At 49.6% G+C, this 27,917-nt stretch overlaps 1 protein-coding gene across 1 annotated transcript in view; it reads right to left on the bottom strand.

The window, feature by feature from the left end:
- Window positions 1–4,158: 4,158 nt before the first annotated feature.
- LOC149334482 (endothelin-converting enzyme 1-like) overlaps window positions 4,159–27,917 on the bottom strand; it is a 34,609-nt gene continuing 10,850 nt past the window's right edge. Inside the window, exon 4 of the mRNA XM_089556253.1 lies at window positions 4,159–4,347. Coding sequence (XP_089412379.1) covers window positions 4,159–4,347 — 189 coding nt within the window. The remainder of the gene's footprint in view (window positions 4,348–27,917) is intronic.

Below are 27,917 nucleotides of genomic sequence, written 5' to 3'. Positions count from 1 at the left end.
GGCGTCGTTCGTCCAAGCGTACAGCGCATCCACGCGGTGGAAGACATCCAACAATTCTTCTATATCCTCTTGGCGTTGGCCATCGAATATCACCGGCTCACGAGGCTGGCGAAACACAAAGGTCGCTGCTTAGCATCATGGTTCATCTTGTCGGCGGAGGGGGGGGGGGGGGGGGGGATAGCAGAACTGCGAGTTAGGACCACCACCACATGTCACGAAGTGGCGACGGAATTTTTGAGATATGGCGTGCAAAGTAACCACATCAGTCTGGAACGTAGAATCGGCTCTGCCTGGGTGCGATCATTCGAGAACAATCTGGTCGCGTATTGCAACACAAGCAAACCTATAAAGCCGTGCGACGGCAGCTTTGAAGAATGAACAAACGACGACTAGAAATCTCTGCGTCAACATGACCAATTCAGGTTGTTAAAATCGTGATTGTGCGCAGCCTGTGAACCTATGCTTGTGTCCTTCATTCCAGCGTGGTGACGTCTGGACAAAAATTTCATGCTGGGCTAGTTTCTCATACTACGGTCTCATCCATACGGTTTTATGTTCTCACTCATCACAGCAAATTCTTGCATATGCATGTATGTTCGTTTTCCCTATTCCTTGATTGGTCTCCCTATGGTGAAATAGCCCGCTCTCCACCTCTGCGTAGGTGGCCGCAAACTAGAATTTCCAGCGATTTACCTGGTTAAACTAAAATCCTTTACAACGCATTAAAACTTCCTAACGAGCTTACAAAAATTCGCTTATTCACAGGTGATTTCAAGCTTTTGACCGAAATGAACTGAAGTGGCAATCGACTTACAAAGTTGTTTAACTACACAACTAAGCGGAGTAAAACAGCAAACTTCGACAAGTCTGGCATCCTTCGAGTTATTGAAAAAAAAAAACGCCGTCAATACTCGCAGCCTGAGATGGGCGATTTTCTCTCTTGACTTCAGGTTCCGGGGATTGATAACAAGCGGATTACAATGAGAAGCCCATATCGGTGATTATTGCCAAAAGGTGACAAAAAGATAGACTGCAGACGGAGAAGACACGAGACGCACACGCAGGTGCACTAGCAACTAATAGCTTATACCGTGAACTCGGGAAAATGATCAACACCAATAAAATCAGCGCCGTCATGCATAGCGCGCAACAAAACACAATACAAAACCATTTTTTTTCATTACAACTACACCCAAGGTATGCGAGCTCTTTCGAAGGCAAACCCAATGAGGGAACGCCTAGACAGGGTTCACCACTCTTGTTGATCTCAAGAGCTTCCAGTATTTCACTAGTTAATTATCTTCAGCCCTGTGTAAAACACAGGTCTTATCGAAAGTCCTGTGCGAATTGAGAGCATTATAATGAAGTTACGTTGCCCGAAAGCCGATTTTCAGTATCGTACCGATGCTCATACAATCTGACCGTGATTCAACAAACTTGCTTGTTTTCGCGTTTTTCTGCGTTTGCCTTTGCACACATCACCTGGCGGCGGAGGCCGTGAAACTACAATGTATCTTCACCAGACCTTAGTCTACGAGACTCCCGAGTAGGACAGCAGCTTGGGCATGTTGGTTATTCATTTGTGACGGAACAGCGCAAAACACCGGGACAAGAGACAAGCGCTGCAGCGCTTGTCACTTGTCCCGTTGTTTTGCGCTGTTCCATCACTCCTGAGTAGGGCTCCCTTAGGCCTGCGTGCCGGGGGGTCCAAAAGGAGTTTCAGTTCGTTTAATGATGAGGAGCGGAAATACCACCATCATTCCCGCCAGTTCGTCCACTGTTTTCAAACTGTCGGGTATAGAATATATAGAATGGCGGCAAACCTTGTGCAAGAACTGCCTGCTTCACATTTCTCTACGTTGTTCGGTTTCTTGAGCTTTTTGAGGGTTTTTTTCTGCGACAGATATGATGACCTGTTGAAGACAACGCGCCTCATTGAGGCGACTTACCTGATTATGGACTCTCCTATGCAGGCGATGCATGAATAAATCAAAGTCTAAAACATTAAGCAATTATTGGCCGGAAGTTTGTGAGTCAGGATCACTGCAGACAAGGCGGCTGTTTTAAACACAGGAAACACTAATGACGACTGGTTTACACATTCTGGATTGGTCACGATCTACAATCACCCAAAACCGGTCGACAAATCTGTCATTTGTCTCTGCTGAGTACTGTTTCAACAGGTTGCTTCTTGAGCCTAACAAGATTTCGCCTAAAACTAGGGATATCCGTGAACCTGTACACACACTAACTCTGTAAGATGACACCATTTCTTGCTGTCTGCTCTAATTTTACCAAACAACTCGCCCCCAATACGTGTTTAGCACATCAGTTATGTTTCTTCATCCGCTGTCCGTAAACGGTTTATTACGTCATAGCTTAATAAACAGTGAGCAAATGTAACACCTAACACGTATTCATTTAACACGCCATAAACTGTAATATGCTTAGATTACCTTAAGCCCCTTCAGCAGAAACATTGACACAGTAGAGAAAAATCGGAGCCGGGCCTATGGCGATTATAGCACTATCAGAGTGGGCTCGCACTGATAACTTATCAGTTGTTACATCTAATGAAATTCAAGTCCTATAATCCAGATTCAAGTTCCTACACGTACCGTTTCTTATAAAGCCATGAACTATCATTTGACGGGGGCGCATGTTTAAGAGCGCTCGCAAGACAGAAGTGATACACGCATTCACTTCTTTTAGTATTTAATACGCCAGGATTTAGTTTGACATTTCTTTATCAAACCTAAATATTAGGACGGAAGTTATCCCATGAGCCCACTCAATCGTCAAGTATGAAGCAAGAAATAAATACGAATAAATAGCAGAATTCACAGGCTGGTCAGATTGTATAATTACTGTACTTCTTTGTTGTTACATTTCCTGCTGAAAAAAATAATGAATTTTCATTGAATATGCTTTTCACTGCCGTAATTCGTTGAGTACCGAGGGCCTTTCAATTAGCGCTGAAAAAGCACGTTCAAAATCACCACACAAAACGTGCCTACTTATCCGTCTCGTTGACAGCATATTCCGGCCACTTGGCCTGCTCTTGTGCACCACAATTTTGACGTTCAGATGCGCGGCGCGCGGAAATGCATTGTGCGGTCCGCACACGGTCAGTAACCGCAGTTGAATGCTTCGAAGGTTATAGTGTGCAAACATTGAGATGAGTTCTTATAAACGTAAACTGACAATATATGCCGCGTTAACATGAACACTTTGGGGCAGGTATCATAAGGATCGGATTTTCATTTCATGGTTGCAGTCCGGCGCACAATGCTCCCTGTAATCAACGGTGGCTCAACTTGAGCTGAAATACCACAAAACTTTTATCTACATGGCTGGAAAAGAGAGGACGAGTAACTGGAGTAATAAAATCAGTGTTATATGCGCAGCAGTCCTGCTACCTAAAAATGCAAAAAACGGTACACGTGCTGAAGGTAAAAAAATAGTCGCCTTTCTGTAGCACTTACAAGAAAATTCTGTGAGTCATAGCAGAGGTCATTCGTACTTTTCCTGCCTAGCTACCTAAGGTGCCTAGCACTGAAAGCTTTCAGTGACCTTCCGCTGATTAGGCAGCCTTTCACAGCAATACCACCTGTAAATGTGTCGATGAGGCTGGAAATGAACGCGGCCAAGTAGTCTCTATAGGTTCACTAGTAACGACAGAAATGTTTCAGCAATGAGAGGCCAAAAGCAGCGTGATTAATAAAGGATCCTATAGTAGAAAGCCTATCCTCAGTTCAAAGTGGCTTCTTTTCATGCTGCGGCACTCAATTTATCGCCAACTGAACTATTTGCACTCTTTTAGCAGCACGTTGTCCCAGTCAATGCACCATAAGGAACGCCACCTGTGAAGCCGGGGAAAAAGCTGTTGTAAAACTTCACTCGCACTAGTATACGTTACATCAGTTTAACTAGAGAAAATGTGATATATTTTATGCCCTACTGCTTTGCTGCAAGATACGGCCTAAAACTAGCCTCCAATCGCAGCACAGTTGAGTCGTCATGGAGATCACAAAGAAAAATTTCACAAATTCCTTATATAAGGCACGAAGGAGAATGGTCACATATAGCGCAGGATGCGCACCAATAAGAGCGCATCGTGAATGGAAAGCGGAAGAGCAAACGGGGGAAGTCAACTGGTCATTCGAAGAAGGGGCACTTTTTGGTCGGGTTCATATCTGAGCCTAGGGGGCACCGGAAGGTTTTGGCAAAGGGAGCAAAGTTGGCCATCGCCTTGTTGCAGTCCCCGCCGTAGAGGTCATCAGCGTCCGTCTTTGCGCAGCTGAAGAGGCAGGCGGTGATGAAGAACACCTTCTCCTCGGTCAGCTCCTGCGGCGCAAGAGGGAACCCGCAAAACTTTTTGAATACATTCTGCTGCAACAGTTTCTGGAAGGACCTACGAGGCTATTGAGAAAAAAACCAAATTAATGGCCGAAGATGTTTACTACATTCAATTCACAGCGAAAGCTCGGGCAAAGACTGTTCTCCTGATATTACATGCATGAATGATTGAACTGAGGTACACACGTGATGACTGAATCAATCTGGTGTATTTTTTTAGCGGACATGCAAAAGTTGATTTTCCTCGGGCCAGAACCTCAGTGCTAAGTAGAAGACGACGATGAGCGCGCAGTGCCCCAGGACGGAATGCTCGTGCTGGGCACATGCAAGCAAGAGATGATTTTGCTATGCTTTGGACGTCCGGATTAGCGCTTTCGGTTGCAGAAGGCAAAGGACCGAAGCAGTGGGCTACAGAGAGCGGTTGTATCCTGTGTTCTCTTCTGCTGCTTTCTCTACTGCTTTTTTTGTTGATTTAATATTTTATGATCTGGCCTATGATATACTCTCCTAAGCTAACTCAAGGCTGAATATTCATTGGGCGAAAGTTTCGCATTTTCCTGTTTTTTCCTTGTTTCGTGCGGCGCTGACCTCATATTTAGAACGCACGGTTCCAATTGTTCAGATCTCTAAGCCTTCAGCGCCAGTTTTTGCAAACTTGAATGAGTAGGTAGCTTAAGAGCGTGGTAACAACAATTGCGAAGCTGAAGTGCGGACAGCCTGCCATTGACCAGCTATCTCGCCACTTTACAATAATTATTTCCAGGAAATGGGAAGGATGTGCAAACAAGAGTTGAACGCGCTATTATAAAGAATTATATAAAGTTATATAGAGTTATATATATTATATAGAGTTATATATTTTATATATAATATATAAATTATATAGAGTTGAACGTGCTATTATTATAAAGAATAAAGAATTATTATTATTATTATTATTATTATTATTATTATAAGCCAAACAGACACAGTCAACAGAAGAGATGAGATGGCTTGGGGGTACGGGGCTGTTAGGATACACATATGAAGGAAGCCAAGAGTCGCTGAAAGCAAGGATAGCATGTTTCCTTCACTTCAAGCCCAAACGTACTTACACAAGGTATTTCTTACCGACAAGCCCGAAAGACAAATAAAGTAAAGCGTTACTATCTTAATTTCTCTTGTTTCTTTCCATACACACTGATAAAAAAAAACTACAGAGAATGTTTACTACATTCAAATAGGAGCGAAAGGACCCATTTGTGCTACGTAGAAGACGACAGTGAGCAGGCAGTGCCGCGGGACGGTGCAGATGAAAGCTGATGAAGACAACGCTCTCCAATGCACAGCGCGAGAGTGTGGTGCAGTTCAACACGACAAGTGTTCGCTGCGGCGATAGCCTAGTGAACACTTGTCGTGTTGAACACTTGTCGTGTTGACAATTGTTCGCTGCGGCGAGAGCCTAGTAGGAGAAAGACGAAGACGGCGTTCCGAACGGTCGCGTGCTCTCCGCAGAAATGGATCAATCGGCCCTAGGCCGAGGTACTGTTGCGGCTTCTGCTGCAAGTAATACTTACCGTACTGTTCTTCCCCGTCTGCCTGCTGGTAAGCTGGTTTTTAACTCCGTATTTCTGCATGCGGACCTTGCTGGCCGCCCCTATAGTGCCCAGGACTTTAGAGATGCCTGACGGGGTGTCATTGACCTCTGTGACATCAGCTCTATCGGACAGTTTCAGATGTCTCACGTATGGATCATAACATGCAAGACAGCGTTAGCGAAAGCTAAGCTCGTGAGGGCTCAGGAGTTACAAGTGAAAAACCGCCGTTGTCTAGTGATTGACACGGAACCGAAGACAGTAAAGCTCAAGATACTTTGGCTCCCTGAACATCTTAAAGATTTTTACATTCGGGACGCCCTTCGCGCTTGCGGAACGATTACGTCCATCACAGTGGAGCACTGGAGGGTTCCAGAAATGGAGGGCATGCGCACCTTGAATCGAGACGTTGCCTTGACTCTTGGTGATGACGTCACTGTCAACGACGTGTCTCACATTTTGACAATTTGCGGTGTACAATGTCTGGTTTTAGTGCCAGGAAGGCCACCACTGTGTCTCCGTTGCCACAAGGTTGGCCATATACGCCGTCATTGCCGCACTCCTCGGTGTCATGATTGTTGGCGTTTCGGCCATACTACAGAGGAGTGCGTAGTGTCGTATGCTGATAAGCTATGCGGTGGCACCCGTGCCATGGACGATGCATTGCAGGAGCACTTGATGGACGCAACAGAAGTTTTGGATGCTGCTGGTGGCACGCCAGCCGTTGCGCCCATTGACTCAGCGACTACTGACCCGCTGTCGCGGCCCGTTCCTGCTGTGCAGCATGAGCCTACCCAGCCTTCACAGATGGAGCAGCTGTCTGCAGATGATGAGCGTCGATGCCTGGCGGAGCAGGCTCCAGCTATATGCAGTGTCAGTGATGACACTCTTGGCGCACGTGCCTGTGCTGTGCGTGGGCCAGAGGAAGACAAGGACGACGGTGTGGCTCCGGCGCCGAGTGCCTGCACTGCTAAATCTTCTGAGGCTCCTGCCGGATGTGCCACACAGGTAACAGAGTGCCAACCTGGCACTTCCCTCCCCGACGGTAACTGTGATGCCGATGAGCAAATGTTAAGTGCGGCCTCGAAGCGCGGTGTGTCTCCGAGTTCTGCCTCCTCTGAGGACGACAGTGTCCTCGCCAAGCACAAGTCCCGCCGTCGAGAGTCAAAGAATAAGAAACCTCCTCGGCGCTCCAGATCAAGGAGAAAGGGCGTCAACTCTAGGGAGGTCTCACCTTCCGGAGTGATGCCCCCAGACATCGTGGATGCCTGATTGAAGCTCAAGTTAGCCACCATGGCGTCGAACCAGCAGTTGACGGTCGCAACACTCAACATATGTGTACTCCGTTCAAGGCAGAAACAGGTACAGTTACGCCGGTTGCTTTGGGGCAATCGGCTAGACATTGTCGCTATTCAAGAAACTAAGATAGAAACTGAAGTGGATACAGAGATAGCCCTGCGACCTTTCCTAACAGATTACAACGTCTGTGTGTCGCACTCAGTGGGCCTTTCGGCAGGTTGCTTTCTTTTCTTAAAGAAGAGTCTACCTATTTCTGACTTTAAGTACCAGGTTGACATAGAAGGGCGTCTGATATGTTGTGACTTTCGACTGCATGGCGAGGCGCGGAGGGTTATCAATGTGTACGCTTCAAATAATCCGGTGCAACGAGCAGTTTTTTTCATGCAATTGCAACTCTCCTAGGATGTGATCGTTATGTCGTTTTAATGGGTGACTTCAACTGTGTGTGCGACCCACGCGATCGCACAGGTCCTAACCAAAACGCCGATAAGAGCTCTGGTATATTATTGTCTATTACCGAAAACGCAGGTTTAATTGATGCCGGATTGTCATCCGCCTTCACATACATCAGAGGAGCCTCACATTCACGCCTTGATCGCATTTACGTTTCCGTAGATCTCCTTAAACGGCACATTTCATGTGTTGTTAAGCCTGTTTTTTTCTTAGATCATGCTATGGTCATTGCGCGGATTGGAGAATGCGCCCGTCCCAAATTTCAGCCGCAGTGGGAACTGTGGAAGCTTAATTCCGAGCTTCTAAATGATGAGCATTTTCAGCAGCGAGTGATGACAGCTTTGGAATCTTGCTTGGTCATGGATGTCCCATTACTTGCAGCTTGGGAGATGTTTAAGCTAGAAGTTCGTAGCATAGCTATTGAGATCGGCTCGGTGAAGTCTTATCTTAAGCATGGTGAGGAGAAACGGTTACTTCAGAGTCTTTATAATCTGCATGCGCTTGAATGTGAGTCTCCTGGCTTATACACAGAGGAAATTGGTGCTGTTAAGTGCAATCTTCAGAAGTTTGATGCAGAACGCTATCGTGCGGCCCGTGTACGATCCCGCAGCAACCGTGCTCTGCATTCTGAGGAGCCTACTAGACAGGCCTTGCTAGATGAGTGTCGTCATGTGGCTGCCAAGCGAATTTCTGAGCTCTACTGTGGTGGTGCCCTGGTCACAAGTACAGATGTCATAGTTACCGAGTTTGAAAACCACTATAGCTCTCTGTTTGCTGCCACGTCTAGCGCTGCTGATGATGATCATAGAGCGCGATTGGTGTCCACGATTAACCCACTCAGTGAGGATGAGTGCAAGGCAATAAGTGGCTCTTTAAGCTTGGGTGAATTGCAAAATGCAATTCATCAATTGCCGCTTTCGAAAACCCCGGGGCCTGACGGCCTCTCAGGAGAATTTTACAAGGCATTTAAATCTGTTCTAGCCCCTGTCCTGCTCCAAATTTTTGAGACAAGTATTGATGTTGAATTTCTGCCTCAGTCATTTATGAAAAGTCATATTGTCTTTATACCAAAAACCGAGGATAAGGAAAAACTTCGATTTGTAGATGGCTACAGACCAATCACGCTTTCTAATGTAGATTATAAGATTTTTGCTAAAGTACTGGCAAATCGGCTGCAGCTTGCAATGTCTACTTTGATTGGGCCTCATCAAACATGTCGCTTGCGGGGACGATCAATACAATCTAACCTACATGTAGCGCGTACGGTGTTGCAGTATTGCAGTGGCGCTCAAGAACAATAAGCAATGGTGCAAATTGACCTGGCAAAGGCATTTGATCGAGTGTGCCATTCATTTCTTTTTGCACTTTTAAATCACGTCAATCTCGGTTCAAATCCTGTACCACGCGCTTGATTGTTAATGGCTGTCTCTCGCAACCAGTCCCAATTCAGCCTTCGGTGAAACAAAGGTGGCTGTCTCCGCTCCTGTTCGCATTATACTTGGAGCCACTTTGCATAAGTGTTATAAACAGTAGAGCTCTCAATGGTTTCCGAATAATGGGCCACGAACTGAAGGTATTGGGTTATGCAGATGACCTTACGTTTTTTTTGTACTGATAGGCCAAGCATCGAAGAGGTTATTCGTTTAACGGAGGACTTTGCTTCGGTGTCAGCAAGTCGGATTAATCGCTCTAAGAGTTGCGGTCTTTGGTTTGGTAGCTGGGGTACGACACCTGCTGAATATGCTGGTATAACATAGACATGCAAGCCACCAAAGTACCTTGGCGTCCCTTTGAGTGCCTATAAGCATAGCGCACATTATTGCAAAGACCGCGTGTCAACTCTTCAGCGCTATGCTCAAACGTTTGTCCCCCATGGCCTCTCAATTTTTGGCAGGGCGACCTCCTGTAATCTGTTTCTCGCCACTAAAATATATTATGTACTGCAAATTATTCATTGCGCAAGACTTCCTATCCAGCGTTTTCACAGGGTTTTTGCTACTTTTGTGTGGCATTCGTCTTTTGAATCCATGAGGCGTGATAACCTTTTTCGGCCTGTAAGCGCTGGTGGCCTTGGTCTAGTTCAGCTGTATGTCCGACAGATAGTGTCCCGTTCCATGTTTTTCCGTGACACTACACACCCACTAGTACGTTCATTCCTGCAAACAAATTTAGTTCATGTTTTACCCAACCTCATTGTGTCTTCCAATGTTTGTGACCGTCCGTGTTTGTGGGACATAATGCGAGAGGTGTATTTGGCCGTCCGTTTCCTACTTGTTCGATTTCTCCTGAGTTCCTTTTTTTAGTGTCGAGGAAAAAGTTGTATAAGGATTTGATTAGTATGCTCTTCCCTCCGCCCATGTACCGCTCTCTCTATTTTGGTTTACCTGGGCATGACGTACTCAAAAGAGTACGTAAGATGCCAGTCTCGCCGTGTACAAAGACCTTTTTCTTTAAGTTACACACCGGTACGTTGCCCGTTAGAATTTGGTTAGAGAAAAAGGGCATTTTTGTGTCTACCATTAATTGCCGCCTTTATGATGAACCAGAAACAATTGAGCATTGTTTCATCAGTTGCAAAGATACAGTACTCTTCTGGGATATCCTGCAACGCACTTTTAGAAAAAGAATTCATCTGACTCCACATTCTGTTCGCTATCTCACTGCGCTGCCATTTGTTGATGAACCCCTGGACATGTTCTTTCTGATTGGACTGCACAGCCTCTGGAAAACCCGCATGATGGACTGTCACCCAGACTTCGCGCACGTTTACGTAGGAAGCTCCCAGACACCCTTAGAGCGTGTGGGGGTAGCGGTCTCGGTCTCGAAGGAGATGCCCTCGACTCAGCGTGGCAAACTCAGCAGAGACCAGCTACCAAGTGACAAGAGGTTTTTGGGCGTTCGGTGCCCAGCTTTCGCTGGTCGCAAGCCAGAGAATGGGTCGGAGCCAAAGGTTCACAAACAAAACAAAGTTTATACAGCTAAGAGACGATACAGACGATTTCACAATCACTAGTACAAACATATACAAAGTGATTATCAAAACAATGCAACTCGTGCAATGTCAAACTCGAGAGAGAATACAATACAGAGGCAATATTGCACCTAAAGTGCACTAACACAAGAGAGAGAGGTAAACAAACAAAACACAATTTGTTCACCGGGCACTGCGGCAGTCCGACGACCAGAGTTCCACGACGATGCCGTCCCGCAGACCGGCGACCGTTGCCTCGTTGGTCCGATGCTGGCCGAGTGGTGTTTTCCCGGGAGTCGAACGGGCGCGCTTCGATGAAGCTTAAACGGCGGTCCGGACTGACTGATAGCGGTCAACGCCTTCTTTTATAGGCTCGCTTCCACGTCTGTTTGTTCAACGCGCCAGAGTAGGCGCGCACATACACGCAGCATTTGCAGTGCTGTCTCCCTTCCCTCTTCTCACTGGCCGCGCGTCCCCATTGGTCAGAGTCAGGAGTCGTTTCGCGAAGGTTCCAGCGTGTTCTAGAGTGGCGCCGTCGTGGCGGCGTCGCCGACGTCCGAGTGCAGAGGAGGGGGACGTGACTTAATGCACGCAAGGCTACGCCCTTTTCCTCCGGTCAGCAGAAGAACCGACTCGCATGTTCGAGAATCTTCGGCGTGGATGACTCATTCCTTCGGCGCACGCCGTGGCGATGGAGAGAGAGGCACGCGCTCGGCGGGGACTTTCCCTCTCTCCCGTTGGGCTCGCGCCGGCGAGACGCCGTGCGCGCGGCGGTTTTTCTTTGTTTGTTTCTAAAATGCGCCGAAGTTTGTGACATGTACAGACACTGTGAACCTGTTGTGTCTACAAAGGATCACTTGAGTCGAATGGTTGTTCATCTAAGAGACGTGTATGCCCAGACTGAGTACGAACCGGAGTGGCACTCACTATTAGTGATGTGCTCTGCATTGCCCCTTTTCTAGTGCATGGTCTTTTCAATATGTATTGTTTAACACTGTTTTCATAATGGCGTGTATACAGTTCATGTAAATAGAACATTACATCACTGTAATAAATATCATGTTGAAGTAAAAAAACGCGGCGATAGCCTAGTGGTCTATCTCAGCGGCCCTTAAAAATCTGTTCACGCAGCCACGGGTTCGACTCACAGTCATGAATATTTATTGAATGTCTTTTTCTCTTTTTCATGGTTTGACCTCTAACTCCGCTGAAGGTCAAAACTAGGCACCCGATAATCGAAGCACGAGGTCCTGTAGTGAAGCTTTCGCTTAAAAAAAAAACTCATACTATTACGTCGTTGAGAGCAGATGTAAGCGTGAAGTGCACAGCACAGAAAACGTACCGCCAACTAAGACAGCTCATACACATAGATAGCCGCGCACATGTCTTTGGGAGCGTCGCTCACCAGCCACTTTTTCTTCCTTGAGCTACTCTTTAGGAGCGACAGCACGTCGTGCTTTCTTTGTCGCGTTTTGTGAAAGGCGAACCGCGCGACCGTCGCTCGCCATGTGCGAAAGAAGAGGGGCTGGCACGAGCACGGGCTGCACAGAACGCTGGGATATCCGCTGCGGCTGACGCCGCCGGCACCGCCTCCGCCGTCCACCGCGTCAAGGAACCAAAAATTGAGCTGGTTAGTGGCCGAGGGGATAGATGAAGCCACGGGATCTGTCTTTTATAATTTGCGCGCAAGCTAGGTGACGCGGAGCTACTGCGGCCGAGCTGTCACCTAGCTTATCAAGTGCCACCAGGACTGCGCTTTCGCCTCTCAGACTGCACTTGTTTTTGTTGTTGACCTAGCACCAAGCGGAATGAAAGCTTCGGCAAAGTTTGTTTGTGCTCGCGTACGTGTTCTCTGTTCTGGCGCGAAGGTATCTCTACTGCCACGTATCATTGTAGTGTCCTTTCGTTCGCGCTCACGGCCGCACGGAAGGGATGTTATCATTTTTGTTCGTGACGCGACAAGCGACTGGACAAATCTCGTTGATCACAGTCATTAGGAGCCGCATCTGCGTTTTTCCAGATTACTGTAGCTGATCTTGACCAATTATCTCGAAGTTTCCATGCCGGCTTTAAAGTGATCGATGCCGCGAGCGGCGGGCTTTCATAGTTCGACGACTGACGAGCACGTTTGTTGCTTACGCCGCCGCCGACTGATTCAGTTCTTTTGCGGGCTCAAGTCAGCCAAAAATAAAGAGCTTCGTTTACAAGTCTTGTTGCTTTCTTCTTGACCGCTCGACTGTCTTTACTACAACGCGACATCTGGTGGAGGTGCTGGGTAGCGTTCCATGTACCGACACCCCCTGCAAGTCGTGACACCAGCCCTCTGAGTCATTCACCGGAGGGCCTGAGTCCAGTCCACCGCGCAAGCCGACGTCTGCTAGGGGACGCAACTGAGTTCGGGACACTAACGGAGCCTACCCGGAAGCGAAAGCAAACAGCAACGTCCGCCATGAGCTTGCTCCAGACGTCGACTCCAATCATACTGTAGCAGCCCCGGGTGCCACCAACCTTCGACGCTTCGCCTGGAGCCGACCCCGAAGAATGGCTGGAACAGTTCGACCGTGCAGCTATCTTTAAGAACTGGGACGATACTATGAAATTTAGGTACGTCTTCTACGCCTTGAAGGAACCAACAAGGGCCTAGTTTGAGATTGTGGAAGGTAGCCTCACGAACTGGGAGACCTTCAAGAAGCAGCTTCTGAAGACTTTCACAAACATTGTGAGAAAGGAGAGGGCCCCGCAGCTGCTACAGTCTCGCATACAAAACACAAACGAGACCATTGCAGTGTACACAGAGGAAATGAAGTGTCTCTTCCGGCCTGTCGACGCGAGCATGAAGGAAGAAGAAAAGGTAAAGCTGCTTATGCGAGGAGTTAAAGAGGAACTCTTTGCCGGCCTTGTACGGAGCCCACCGAAAACAGTCGCGGAATTCGCAGAAGAGGCATCCATCACGAGAAAAAAAAATCTTGATGCCAGAGCCCGCCAGTATGACAGCCAGCAGCGCGTTTTCTCAGCAAGTGCCTGGACACCGCTAACGACGGTAAGCTGCGGGAGGTTATGCGTCAAGTTTTACGAGAAGAGCTCCGACGATAGCTGCCAAGGGGAACGCAGCCGCAGCTTACAGCGCTCACTGACGTCATCGGGACGAGGTTCAACAGGCCTTGCGTGTGACGCCGATAACCACGCAGCATCTGCAGCCCCCAGCCATTACTTACGCCGCAGCAGTGCGCCGTCCTGCACCTCGGCGACGGGGCCCAAGCCACCATCGCCCTCAGCCAGCTTCGCTGGACCGCCGCCCTCTCGCTCCAACCCGCCCAACCTACGAGCTTCGCACACTGCCGAGGAAATGCGAAGAGCGGAGAACTCCCGACCAGCGCCGCCCACTATGCTTCCAGTGTGGCGAAGGCGGTCACACCCTCCGGCACTGCCCATACAGAAGAATGGGCTTCCGAGAGTTCTCTTCGAGGAGTTTTTGCGTCGGGAAGGATACTCATCGCCGAGCCGCCTATCACGTTCCCCGCCGCCATCGTCACCGCGCTTTATATCTCCTAGCCGAGGTTACGCCGTGCATGGACGCTCCCCCAGCCCCCGAAGGTTAAACTGAATAAAGCAGCCTCTGGAGGTGAGGTTGCTTCTGAGCGCAAGAACAAAGATCCTCCATCGACGAAAACGCAAAAACATGCCTCACATACGACGGCGCGGCCAGACTTGAAGCTTTTAAAGCTGCCCAGAGAAGTAACGTCGGAGTACGCCCACCGCAGCCTCACTACTCGACGAAGGCGAGATCGGGCACCGATGACAGCGTGTAATAGGAGAACGCGAACAAGTGACCTTGAAGTTACGGTCGACGGTCACGCGGTTACTGCCTTGGTCGACACGGGAGCTGGCTACTCCGTCATGAGCAGGCCACTGGCTGTCCGACTCAGGAATGTAATAACAACTTGGGATGGCCCGCTGATCAGCACCGCAGGTGGTAACGTTATCACGCCTTGAGGACGCGGCACAGCGAGAGTTACAGTAAATGGGCGAAGCTATGCTACAACTCTCCTGGTCCTACAGCAATGCTCGCGAGACGTGATTTTGGGAATGCACTTCCTGAATGAACATCGGGCGATCGTCGACCTTCGATATAGGTCGATCAAGCTTTCCATGGGCAAAACCATACCTGTTGCGAAGTGCGCCACTCCTCACGTTTCCTAAACGTCCTCGACGAAGCCTTGAGCATGCCGCCCCGATTGAGTGTCGTCGCCTGCAGAGGTACCGGAGTCATCGAAAATGCCAATGGTGTCGTCGAGGGGAACATCCAGTTATTCCTGGATCAAGGACTAGGCGTCGCAAGGGGAGCCGCATAGGGAGCGTGGGCAGGACGGCAGCAGCCTTTACAAGTTGCCTAATCGTTGCATTTTCTTCGCGCAGATCCTCGCGGCTGTTGCTGTTTCGCTTTTTGCGACTTCGACTCAAGAGCGCCGGCGCAACCATGAAGCTTGCGGCACGTGGATGGGACCACCTGCTTTGCTACGGACTGCCATGTCACCCTTGTTGGTGATATACCTGGCGAGCTCCCTTGGGCACCTGAGGGCTTCCCACGTGCCTGTCTACATCGTCCAATCACCATCGGCCCTTGGTCCACGTCAGCTCTACCTCGGACTACAAATCGAACCGCACCGGCGTACCTCTTTAGTGGGCAGGACGGTAGAAGCCTTCACAAGATGCCTAATCGTTGCATGTTCTTCGAGCAAGTATGTTACCTCAAAAACGCTCACTGTGTTCGATCTGATGATCTTTGTTTGTTGCTGTTTCCCTGCCCACAGAGAATTGTTAGCTTTTGTTCAAATGCTGTATTTTGCTTCTCTCGCCTTCTACAAAGCGGGGACGTTGAACAAAACCCAGGCCTCCGTTAACGATCACTCTCAGCTAGCTCGTCTGAACATCTTAGCGGGAAGCGGGCAACGCGTTCCAATACTGACTTGCCTTCTGTTCTGGAGGTGGGAGACCTGCTTTCTCAGCTCTCGCAAATGCTTGCTGGTCAAAACCGAATCACTAGTGACATTACAGATATTAAATCTTTTTCCGTTCGTCTTGAAGATCTTGAAGCTCGTGTCTCATCACTCGAATCATCTACAACTCCTTCAGCCTCTGAGTCTTTGAGCGCTAACCTGCGTTTGGACATTACCTCCTTAAAAAAACAATATCCAATCTGGCTGTAAAGAACGATGACTTGGAGAACCGGTCAAGGCGGAACAGTCTTGTTGTGCACGGTCTATGAGAGAGTCCTGATGCAGATGGCAATAGTTTATTGTCCAAAATCTGCCAAATATTTACTGAAAAGCTTCGCATAGATTGCGCGCGCATTGAGCGTTGTCATCGCATCGACAGACCCAGTAATGGACGTACACTGTCTGTCATACTAAGAACCCTTGACTTCAGTCAGAATATCCTTGTCATGAAGAACCTATCGAAACTCCGAGGGGAAGATTTTTACATCTCTGAGGATTTCTCTTCGAGTGTGAGAGCCTTTCATAAGAAAATATGGAATGCATCTTCCTCGTTTCGTGATGGTGCTTCGAAAGTGAAGCTTCGGTACGACCACGCTTTCATTGATGGTGTCAGGTATACATGGGATGAAGCCTCGAGTAGCTTGAAACAAGGTCCCCGTCCCGATGTGACCGAATCTTCTCAGCCTTTTTCGTTGTCCTGTCACGAAACTACCGAATCTACTGAACCTCCTGCGTTACCCCGTTGACGTTCACCTAGCTCTCCAACCAGTCTCGTTGTCTAGAAGCATCTCAAACTCCCTGATCTCGCGCTTGTGTCCTCTCATGAACCTCACATTATTGGCATCACTGAAACCTGGCTAGACCCTGACATATATGACTCTGAATTTACCCCACCTGGTTACCTTGCTATCCGTGCCGACCGGCGTGAGTATAAGGCGGTGGTGTAGCTTTACTTTGGCGTTCATATCTTAGATTTTCTGTACTGCCTGCTCCTTACAACACTGAGTCAATTTGGTGCAAGCTTTATTTATAAAAACAGACTGTTATTATTGGCGTTTTTTACCGAACCCCCGGAACCTCTGCTGATGTATTGCACTGTGTTGGCCAGTTCATACATAGCCTTTCAGTACCAAACATAATCTTCATGGGTGATTTCAACGTGCCTGGTATTCACTGGCCATCGATGTGTTATTCTGGGGTGACGCTTCTTTAGCAAAAGAGTTGATGGATCTATCGCTCTCTCTTGCACTCAGTGAAATAGTTACGCTGCCCACCAGGCTAAATTCACTGCTATACTTAATCTTCCTAAGCACCAATCTAATAGACACCGGGTTTCGGTGTACGGTTGTCGATGGTATTTCTGACCATGAAGCAGTTCTCCTTACCCTGCCCCGCTTCTCTAGTAACACCAGAGTACACCTTCACGTCATTTCTGGATTTCCATCATGCTGACGACAACTCCGTAATCGACAAACTGGCTCAGTGCATCGACTCCTTCTGCGCGCTCAGTCGTGACGGCGACCATAATGACCTTGTTGAATATTTTGAAAAATTGTTAGACTGTACATTAAACTGTTTGTTCCCGTTAAAACGAAGGAAAGAAATCCTACTCTACCTTCGATTAATCGCGATGTTTTGCAGATGTCACGTCGTGTGGCCCGGCTGAGGCGCATGACACATCACAGTAATCCTGACGCTAGTGCTCGTTTTCAAGCGGCGAAAAACAAACTACGGAATAAAATGTGCTCTGATAAAGATTTCTATTTCCGCGTTCAGCTCCAAGGGCTGCTAAGGGATAACCCTCGTAAATCTTGGTGCTCTGTTCTACCCTCAAATACTTCATCCACCTCATTCGTTATTAATGAAGAAATTGTGACAGACCCTGTTCAAATATCTGATGCGTTTAATGCCTACTTTCACTCTGTCTTTTGCACGTGATAATAACATGATTCTATCTTTCAGTCTTCCTAATCATGACCATTCTATCTCTGGAATCACGGTTAGCATTCCGAGAATTTTAAATCTTATCTTATGCCTTCACACAAAAAAACTGCGTTGGACCGGACTGTATCTCAAACACCTTCCTTGCACGTTATTCCCTATGGTCATGTCAATATTTCTCAATTATTTTTCAAAAATCTTTTTCTACTGGCATTGTCCCTTCCTAATGGAAACTCGCCAATGTGCTCCATCTCTATAAATCCGGCAACAAACAACTTCTTTCTAACTATAGGCCATTCTCTTTAACTGCACATTCATGTAAGATCCTAGAGAACATTATTTAGAAACACATTATGGAATTTCTTGAAGCAACTAATCTTCTGTATAGGGCTCAAAACGGGTTTCGTAAGGGGTTTAGTCAGGGACTCTGTTAACCGAATTTGCACATGACATTCTTCTCAGCATAGATGCCGGTAACCAAACTGATGCCATAGTCATCGATTTCTCAAAAGCTTTCGACACGGTCCTTCACTCTAAATTGTTATGCAAACTAAAAGTAATTCTCAGTGACTCTCAACTCGTTCACTGGATTGCCGAATTCCTCTCGCACCGCACCCAGTCTGGTCGCTTCAATTCCGTCGATTCTTCCTTAGCCGATGCAACCTCTGGTGTTCCCCAAGGATCTGCCCTTTGCTGTTTTGCTCTACATTAATGATTTACCTGACAGTATAACCTCAAAGATCCGTCTATACGCTGTATGTTCTGAATGAGTGTTTTAGTATGTTTAGTATGCTAGTATAGTGCAATACGTTGCAGATGAACATGAATTTCAGCAAAACAGTTGGCATGTCTTTCATAAACCGTCTATCACCTTCGAATTACGACTATGCCTCACTGCAAAGGGTTCATGAATATAAATATCTTTGCATCGTTTTTTCTCACAAGATGACATGGTCCAAACACATCGATTACATCACAGCTAAAGCTCTTAAAAAGGTAGGTTACTTGAGGCGCACACTACGGGAGGCTCCTAAAAAGGCCAAATTGTTCATGTACAAAACTCTAATTCGCCCTATTCTTGACCACGCTTCTAATGTTTGGAATCCATACAAGCAATGCGAAATTGATCAAATAGAATCAGTACAACGAAAAGCTATAGGATTTATTTTCCACCGCTACCACTTTCATTTTTTACCCTCAGCGGCGATGTCTTCCTTAAACTTAAGCCCGCTCGCATCCCATCGGAAAACTGATTCTTTAAAACTTCTCCACTCAATAGTCCATTCTGCTAATTGCCTTTCATAGGGTAAGCATATCTAGTTTTCAAAACCATCTGCAACCAGGAGCCATTAAGATCTTAATATCTAACCTGTTTTTGCCCACACTAATATTTTCAAATACCGCTTTTTTCCGCGCAATGTGGTGGTGTTGGTGTGGCACTTTTTATTAACAGCCTTTATGTTAGGCGTTCAATAGGTCGTGGGCCAAGGTGACGAGGGCGCGTTGCACGTTCAGGCTTGGAATTCTTTGCATGGCAACATTCGTGCATTATCAATTTCTGATTTTGCGTCTGTAATTGAGTCGTAGCATTGTGGGGTGTTGTTTTCAGCGTTTATATTTGTAATGCTTCTCATGTACCCTTGTATGAGTGTATTTGTTCCACATTTTGTGCACCCACTCCTGCTATAGCCCCTAGAGTCGGGCTACAGTATTTTCAAATAAATAAATCCGAAATGGCCAAGCCCAAGTGCTGCTAACCAACTTCACCAAAGAATACCGGCATCTAAACAAAGGTACGACGATTGCTTTTCTCGACGAGCTGGCAGACATCAAAGACACGATTGCCCTCTCCGACCAACCCGTAGAACCATCTGACCGGAGCCAACAACCTACGTTTGATATCAGCCCAGCATCACCACGGAGCAGACAAGACCATATACGCAGTCTCCTTAAAATGTACAGCGATTGCTTCTCATGAGCATCGAATCTGCGACGAACCCGGCTTGCCAAGCACCGCACTGTCACAGACGAACACGCCCAACCACTACGAAAGAGCCCCTACCGCGTATCGCCGCTAGAACGCCAAGCTATCCGCAAGCAAGTTGAGGAAATGCTTTGTGACGACGTCATCAGGCCATCAAGGAGCCCCTCCGGAGCACCAGTCGTTCTAGCGAAAAAGAAAGACGGCACCCTTCGCTTTTGCGTCGATTACCGCCGCCTGAACAGCATTACGAAAAAGGATGTCTACCCCCTCCCCCGCATCGACGACACAATAGATCTGCTGTGCAAAGCTACGTACTTCTCATCGATGTACCTACAGTGCGGCTACTGGCAAATTGAAGTCGACGAGAGATCGCGAGAAGACTGCGTTCATCACGCCACACGGACTCTTCGAGTTAAAGGTGATGCCCTTCGGCCTCTGTTCTGCCCCAGCGACGTTCCAGCGAGTAATGGATGCGGTGCTCTTAGGCTTGAAGTGGCAAATTTGTCTGAAACCAGAGAAGTGTCACTTCGCCTACGAGGAGCTCGTGTTCGTTGGTCACGTCGTAAGCAAGGATGGAGTTCGCCCAGACCCTCAGAAGGCGGCTGCTATCACAGAGTTTTGCACAGCCTAATGACAAGAAAGCTATACACAGATTCACTGGATTGTGCGCTTATTACCGGCGATTCGTCAAGAAGTTTTCGCGCATCGCTGAACCTTTTACCCAACTTACCAAGGCTGACGTGGCTTTTAAATGGGAAATGCCGCAACTGCGAGCTTTCAAAGAGCTGAAGCGCCGTTTACAGTCCCCTCCTGTGCTCGGGAACTTTGATGAAGACGCCGAAGCCTAAATTCATACCGATGCAAGCAGTGTGAGTTTAGGGGCGGTCCTCGTTCAGAAAAATGGTAGACAGGAGAAAGTTATCGCGTAGGCTAGCCGTTCACAGTCGAAAGCCGAGTCCAGCTTTTTGACCACTGAAAAAGAATGTCTCACCATTACTTGGCCCATGTTGAAATTTCGCCCCTGCCTGTACGTACCACCATTCAAGGTTGTGGGCGATCACCATGCTCTGTGCTGGCTAGCGAATTTGAAAGATCCCTCCGGCCGCCTTGCTCGTTGGAGCCTGTCCCTTCAAGAATTCGACATAACTGAGTTAACAAATCTGGCCGCAAGTATTCCGACGCAGACTACTTGTCGCTAGCCCCCGTCGACGCATCACCGGAAGAGGAAGACGGCGGCGCTTTCTTAGGACCGGTAAGCGCCAGCAGTTTCGCGCAGCAGCAGCGCTCGGATCCTGAGTTGCAAAGCCTAGTTGATTATCTGAAAGGCAAGACCGCATCGCCTCCCCGAGGTTCAAGCGCCAGCTGTCGTCCTTCGTCTTTCACAATAATGTCCTCCTGAAGAAGAAGACCTTCGCGCCCAAAAGGACAGTGCATCCTCTTGTCATGCCCAAAAATATAAGGCAATAAATTCTGCAGCCACGTCATGATGAGCCGACTGCAAGGCATCTTTGGATTGCTCTCACGTTGCACCAGATCCAGGAGAAGTAGTGTTGGCCGCGGCTAGCTGCCGACATTTCCCATTACGTGAAAACGTGCCGTGAGTGTCAGCGACGCGAAACGCCTCCAATTAAACCAGCCGGACTCCTGAACCCCATACCCACTCCAGCTAAGCCCTTTCAGCAAATAGGAATGGACCTCCTCGGCCCCTTTCCGACTTCATCATCCGGTGACAAGTGGATCATCGTGGCCACCGACTCCATGGCCCGCTACGCCGAAGCAAAAGCATTGCCTAATTGTACCGAAACAAAAGTCGCAAATTTTTTTTGTCGAACGAATTCTCCTGCGACACGGCGCCACCGAAGTGCTCATCACAGAAAGAGTAACGGCGTTTACAGCGGAGCTGACGCAAGCCATTTTAAACTAGTCAGCCATGCCATCGGAGGACAACTGCCTATCATCCGCAAACCAACGGACTCCCAGAGCGTCTCAACAAAGCCGTCGCAGACATGCCCTCCATGTACATCGACGCCGAACACAAGATGTGGGGCACCATTCTGCCCTACGTGATCTTCGTCTATAACACTGCCGTCCAGGAGACAAGGTTTACCCCATTCCAGCTTGTATACGGCAGGAAGCCCACGACAACAATCGACGCAATGCTCCCGCATGTTTCAGACGAATACAACCTCTACGTCGCTGCCTACCTTCATCGCGCCGAGGAAGCCCGAAGACTTTCGCGGCTTCGCATTAAAGACCAGCAGAACACCGACGCCCGACGCTACAGTCTGCGCTGACGAGACACGCATTACAAGCCGGGTGATCTTGTTTGGATATAGACGCCGATTCGCCGCCGTCGATTGAGTGAAAGCTTGCTGCGACGCTACTTTGGCCCATACTGGGTTCTCTGTCGCATGGGTGACCTCGACTATGAAGTCATCCCCGACGGCACGACCGCATCTGAGTGACGACGTACATGCCCGGAACTTCTACTTGTCGTGCGCCTTAAACCATATTACGAACGCTAAAGGACTCGAAGTTTGCATTATCCGTGTTTTTCATTTTTTAAGCATCGAGGCGATGATTCTTTGGGAGGGGTGTAATACCACGTATCATTTTAGTGTCCGTTCGTTCGCGCCCAAGGCCGCAGGAGAGGGGTGTTATCATTTTTGTTCGCGACGCGAGAAGCGACCAGGCTAATCTCGCTCGAACACATTCATGAAGAGCTGCATCTACCTTTTTCCAGATTACTGTAGATGATCTTGACCTATTTTCCAGAAGTTTCCTTCCCGGCTTTAAATTGAGGGATGGTGCGAGCGGCGGACATTCGTACTTCGACGATTGACGAGCACATTTGTCGCTTACGCCGCCACCGGGTGATTCAGTTCTTTTGCGGGCGCAAGTCAGCCCAAATAAGGAGCTTCGTTTGCAAGTCTTTCTGCCGTCTTGCTGACCACTGGACTGCCGTCACTACAACGTGACACAACCAAAAATCACCCGCAGCGCGCATACAACGGAAGATAAAAACATTTTATGATTTATATATAAAGGCAACGTAAATGTGCTTGATTTTGTGACCCGATGCTATTCTCATATGCAGTTAAAGTATTCATTTCGGCACCGTCGTCAACAATTTGACACCTGCTATTCACATGCTTGCATAAAGTGTTCATTTGCTCGGTAAGTGATCGCTTGTCGCCCGTCAACCACAGCCCTTGTCTTGAGCTACGTGGCGCTGTCTTATCGCGTCGCATCTAAACGTAGATCATCTTGCTTGCGAGATGTGCACTTGTGGACAGTGGGTTCTAAAAAGATAGAGCTGTAGAAATATTATTTTGGACGCCCAGTCCAGCGCTCCCAGCTGTGTGTCAGACAGTGATCTACGAGCACATGTTGGCCGCCGTTCCGTTCCTGGAGCCGTCCCGTACCAGGAAAGGCACGTGTGACGTGCTGTTCCGGTCAGCATGCGAAGGGCATGCTGCATGCATGCAGAACCGAGGTCGTCGTTGCTTTTTGTTGCGAAAGCAACACTACGCGAGTCGCCGAGCCATTTCGCGGAGCTGACGAAATGCCATACTGCGCACGCACGAGGAGCAGCGACATCACATGGCGCACAGCTGGCGCGCCGCCGCCGTCGCTGCGCGGGTGCCTCAGAGGCACCGCCACCGCTGTCGCCAGTTGCGCATGAGCAGTAGCGGCTGATATCTAGCGTGCCGGGGCCGCCGCCGCTGCCGCGCGCTATCCATCGCCCCTATCTCTCTCCCCTCGTTGCTTTCGCAATCCTCCAGAGCTAAACCACTGCCAATTTTTTTCTTCACCCAAGGCAACTCGCGGTACGTTGAGCGACGAAACGAGAGCAGCGGTTCGGTGAACATTTTGCACGGTCGCCAACAGTCTGCGTGCTATTTCTTGTGAAGTGCGTCGTCAATGGAAGCGAAATTAAGAGTTTCTACGCAGTCCGATAAAGATGAAATGACATTTCTTTGCAGGCCTCTTGGAATCAGGGTGTTTTTAGCAGTACCCCTGTGACGTACTCTAGATGCCGTTGTTCGTCAAGAGAATATAGTTTTCCGTTTAAACCTTTCCAAAAAATTTCTACCGCGTCCTTTTTAGTGCTTAACACTTATAGTGTACATTCCCTGCTTTTAGCTGTTGTTTAATTGTCTGGATCCTGCGTTGTCGCAGGCTGCCACCGGGTAGGGGCCAATCTGCTGCCTGCCCACAATCCGCACAAAACGAAACCCACAGAGAAAACAGACGCGGTGAACGAACACTATACTTGACCACTGGCCTTCATCTGGATCTCCTTCACCACGTCTGTTTTGTTCTGTGTGTACATATATGCAGGGTGTTTCATCTATAATTTTGTGCACTCAATCTCTCCAGCGTATGCAAATTTTCGAAATAGGCAAAATTCGTTGGGCCATAGCGCCGAGCGTAACAGCGTTTTGGAAATTCTAAAAACTGTTATGGATATCACTTACGGTGGATTAAACGCCTAATGGTAATAGTTAAATGTCAACTATTCAGCATTAATTAACCAGCCTGCTAGTTAGCACATCTTACCTGTATTCTGATGCGCAACACCGCTCACAGTGCTATGCCGAAAAAAGCGCTGTCCTAACACAAAACGCCTAATTTCCAAAATTGTGTAAAGTCTTAGGTACATTGTGACAAAGAAGAAGCTGCGAGCGCCGGAGGGCTTAGTGCTCGCGCTAGGCCAGCGGCCATTAAATCATATTTCGTTTATCGCTCATCACGCCTCACTCTTCGGCTGGCTGCCACGTAACATTTCGTGGAGCTTCCGGGGTACCACCGAACTCTCACCCTTCTAATCATAGTTCTCTGGAGCCCTGTGTCTGCCTCTTTCCGTTGGCTGCCGGTTCCTGATCAGCGTCGTCCGGCTGTGCCCCAGCCCGCTAGACCCGAACCGACCTCGGCGTTGCTCCCTTGCCCCGTCCCCGCCGCCCCGACCACCCCACACGACGAACTGGAACCGACGCCATGACCCGACGTACCGACCCCACCGACCCGAGGCCCCGCCCACATATGAAGACACCGCCCCCTTCCCCGTCCAAGGGCCTAGGCCGTCCGCTCCTGGCGACCAGCGCTCGGAAGCTACGGGAACGCGGACTCATTCGCTCATCTCTTTCATCTCGGCGGCCAGCGCTGCACCACCTTGACACCTCAGTTGCACTGTCCTCCCAAACCTATCATCATTCCGACGCCACAAGACACATGACGCGGGATGCAGCTTTGCCAAATTGCCTCTGTTCCTTCCTCCTCCCTTCATCACACCTTTGGCCAAACATACACATACCTGTAGTAGAGGTGGCGCCTAGCTGGCTGACTATCGTGCTCCGTTTTTCACCTGCCCCTGGCCTGGTCCAGGGCCTTCCCCGCCCCTGGATTTACACTCCATCGCGTCAGGAAGACATCCGCACCACGTGGACACCATTGGAATCACGGCCCGCTGTCGAGCTGGCGCTCCAAGCGCCTCCAAACATCTGCTGCGGCGCGGCGCCTCACTAACCCTAACGCGCCGCGCCTGCACCTCTGGCAAGCAGCGTTTCAACAAGCCCCTGAAGCCGAGACCCACCCATACCTCGCCGGTGTCAACTTCTTCCGACGCGGCCGCCGCGGGGCCTACTCCAACCACGCTTACAGCCATGTCTCAACCGGCTGCGTTCAACACCGGCCACACCACCGCGCCCATTCCCGTCGATTCACCGACGCTGGGAGCTCCGAATCGACAGCCGCAACGCAGCCGGCAGCGTTCGTCACCGCCGCGGCGTCCACTGCTGGCCAACTCCACGCATTAAGGGAAGCCAAGAGCTTCGGGCACACAGACGCATCGCAGTCGACTGCGTTCGTCGCCGCAGCCTGGACCACACTTCCCGCTGACAGCAAGTCCAGCCCCTTGGTACCTGCGTCGCAGATTGCGGCTCAGGCTGACGACACAGCAGACATGGACCTTACGGCGTCCCCGGTCGACGGCCATCTCATTCCGGGCCCTGAGGTCGGCTGGACCACCATCGGTGCCTGCCGTAAGCCTGCCTCCGCCACCCGGCCCCGCACCGAGCTCATCACAGTTGCCATCCAGCTTCCCCCTGGCACCCTCAACCCCAAGATACCGCTCTACGACGTGCTCGCCGCAGTCGTCTCCGCTGCACAACTGTCCTCCGAGAGCAGTGCGGAGATCACCCTTCAGGCCAAGCCAGCCCAAAGCCTCGTCTTTTTAAAAACTCATTCCCCTATCACCGCCCACCTCCTGCTTTCTATCACGCATCTTCAGCTTCACAGTAAGCCTATCACCATTAAAACATATGCCCCTAATCCTCCCATCTCATGCCTCGGCGTTATCCATAACGTCGGTGGCCACTTCACCCCTGATGACCTCATGCATGATATCGAATCATTCAAAACCGATATTCTTGCTGCTCGTATGATGGGCACCACTCAATCGGTGCTCATAACTTTCGCTGGAACCGTAATCCCCCACTTTGTGTATTTCAAACGCGTTGCCTTCCGGTGCCGTCCCCATAAGCCTAAGCCTCCCACCTGCACCCGTTTTCTCGCTCTTGGACACCGCGCCCACCAGTGTCCACAGCACAGCGTTCCGGCAAAGTGCCGTTGCTGTGCTGCTCCTCTACCCGCCGACCCTTCCGCTCATGTATGTGCCCAGCCCTGGTGCGTTCATTGCCAGCTAAACACCCACCCCTCCCTCGACCCCACTTGCCCCTTTCTCCTCGATAAACAACGCGAGTGTGCCAAAGCTGCGTACCTACGACGCCTAGCTTTGCGCCGGGCCACGCAACCCACCCCTCCTCCTCCTCTAATCATGAACCTCCGTCAGCTCCGATCACGTCACCACCAGGCTTCTACGCCGCCAAAGTTAAAGGCTCCTCGGTTCCAGCGTCCCTTTCCAGCGTCTCTTCCACTGCACCACCCTCTCCATCCCTGACTGACGAGAGCCGCTCCTACGACCTCCGGCTCGCTATGCTGGAACGCCAGCAGCGAGAGCAACAGCGTATTTCCCACGACCTACAACAGCAGATCCACGCCTTCACCCAAACCCTCCAGACAACCACCTCCTATCTTAGCTCCCAGCCTACCAAGCTAAATGACCACCTTGCCACACTCCCCACTCCATCCTCCACCGCCCAGGTCGCCCCTTTGGCTGATCTTCTCGAAACCACCACACAGGCACACCACACTCGCTTGGTTCAGCTAGAGACATCGGTTCTGCAGATTCTTACCACCCTCCAAGCACAATCCAAACAATTAGAATCCTTCACTTCTACGCTCCAATCCCTGCATGAGTCACTGCCCCCGGCCAAAAAGAAGGAACGCGTACCCTCACGAAGTTCTACCTCTACACTATCATAATGGCTTTTGGCGAGGACCTCGAGATTGTGCAGTGGAACTGCCGAAATCTGTGCCATAATAAGACCCCCCTCCACCAGTATCTACTCGCCCGCCCCTCCCTGCCCCATTTTCTCTTTCTCCAGGAGACCCGGACGGCCCGCACTGTCGCAGGCTACCGCGCCTACCATGCCACTACGGCCACACCACTTGCGTCTATTTATGTACGTAGCGACGTGCTCGTGGAGCCACTTGATATCCCCTCCGTCCTTCTTAAATATTTAGTTGGTGTGGTCTATTACCACCCTTCTTCCCGCGTCTCACTCGCCCTTTTGTCTTTCTACAACCCCCCTGTTACCTCATCTTTATTTTCCGCCCTGGGCAAGTTCCTTCACTCTCTTCCTTCTAACTCCGATCTCCTCTGTGGCGGTGACTTTAAAGCCCCTCACACACTCTGGGGCTACCCTCAAACCCTCAAACCCGACCGCCTCCTCCACTGTCTGGCACAGGAACGCCACCTCACCCTTCTCAATACTCCTGGCTCCCCTACTGGAGCGGGCACTGCCTCACAGCACCCCACGACACCCGATCTCACTTTCTCTCGGGGTTCACTTTCATTTCACTGGAGAGTGACAGTCGAAACTCTTCTCAGTGACCACTATCTCGTCCACATTTCCACCTCTCTTTCCCACATCCCTCGAAGTCATCCGGTCACTCATACTGACTGGCACGCCTTCCGCGCTAATCTCGCTTCTGACTCCTTTCAATCCAACGACGACTGGACGTCGCGCATCACTGCAGCGCTCACGTCCAGTAGCCGTCGTGTTCGCTCTTGTCACCCAGTCCCAGACCCAGATCCTCACCTACTCCGTTTATGGCGTCGCCGTAAACGTCTTCAACGCTCCTTCCGCTGCGAACCCCACAATGCCCAACTTTCTTCCCGGATCACTGCTCTGCTGGCCGAGATCGTCGCCTAC

This window comes from Amblyomma mixtum, chromosome 8 (genome assembly GCF_055824585.1).
Source record: "Amblyomma mixtum isolate Tamu chromosome 8, ASM5582458v1, whole genome shotgun sequence".
Classification (NCBI taxonomy): domain Eukaryota; kingdom Metazoa; phylum Arthropoda; class Arachnida; order Ixodida; family Ixodidae; genus Amblyomma; species Amblyomma mixtum.
The sequence above is the reverse complement of the archived record's forward strand: the minus strand, read 5'-3'. Positions and strand labels throughout refer to the sequence as shown.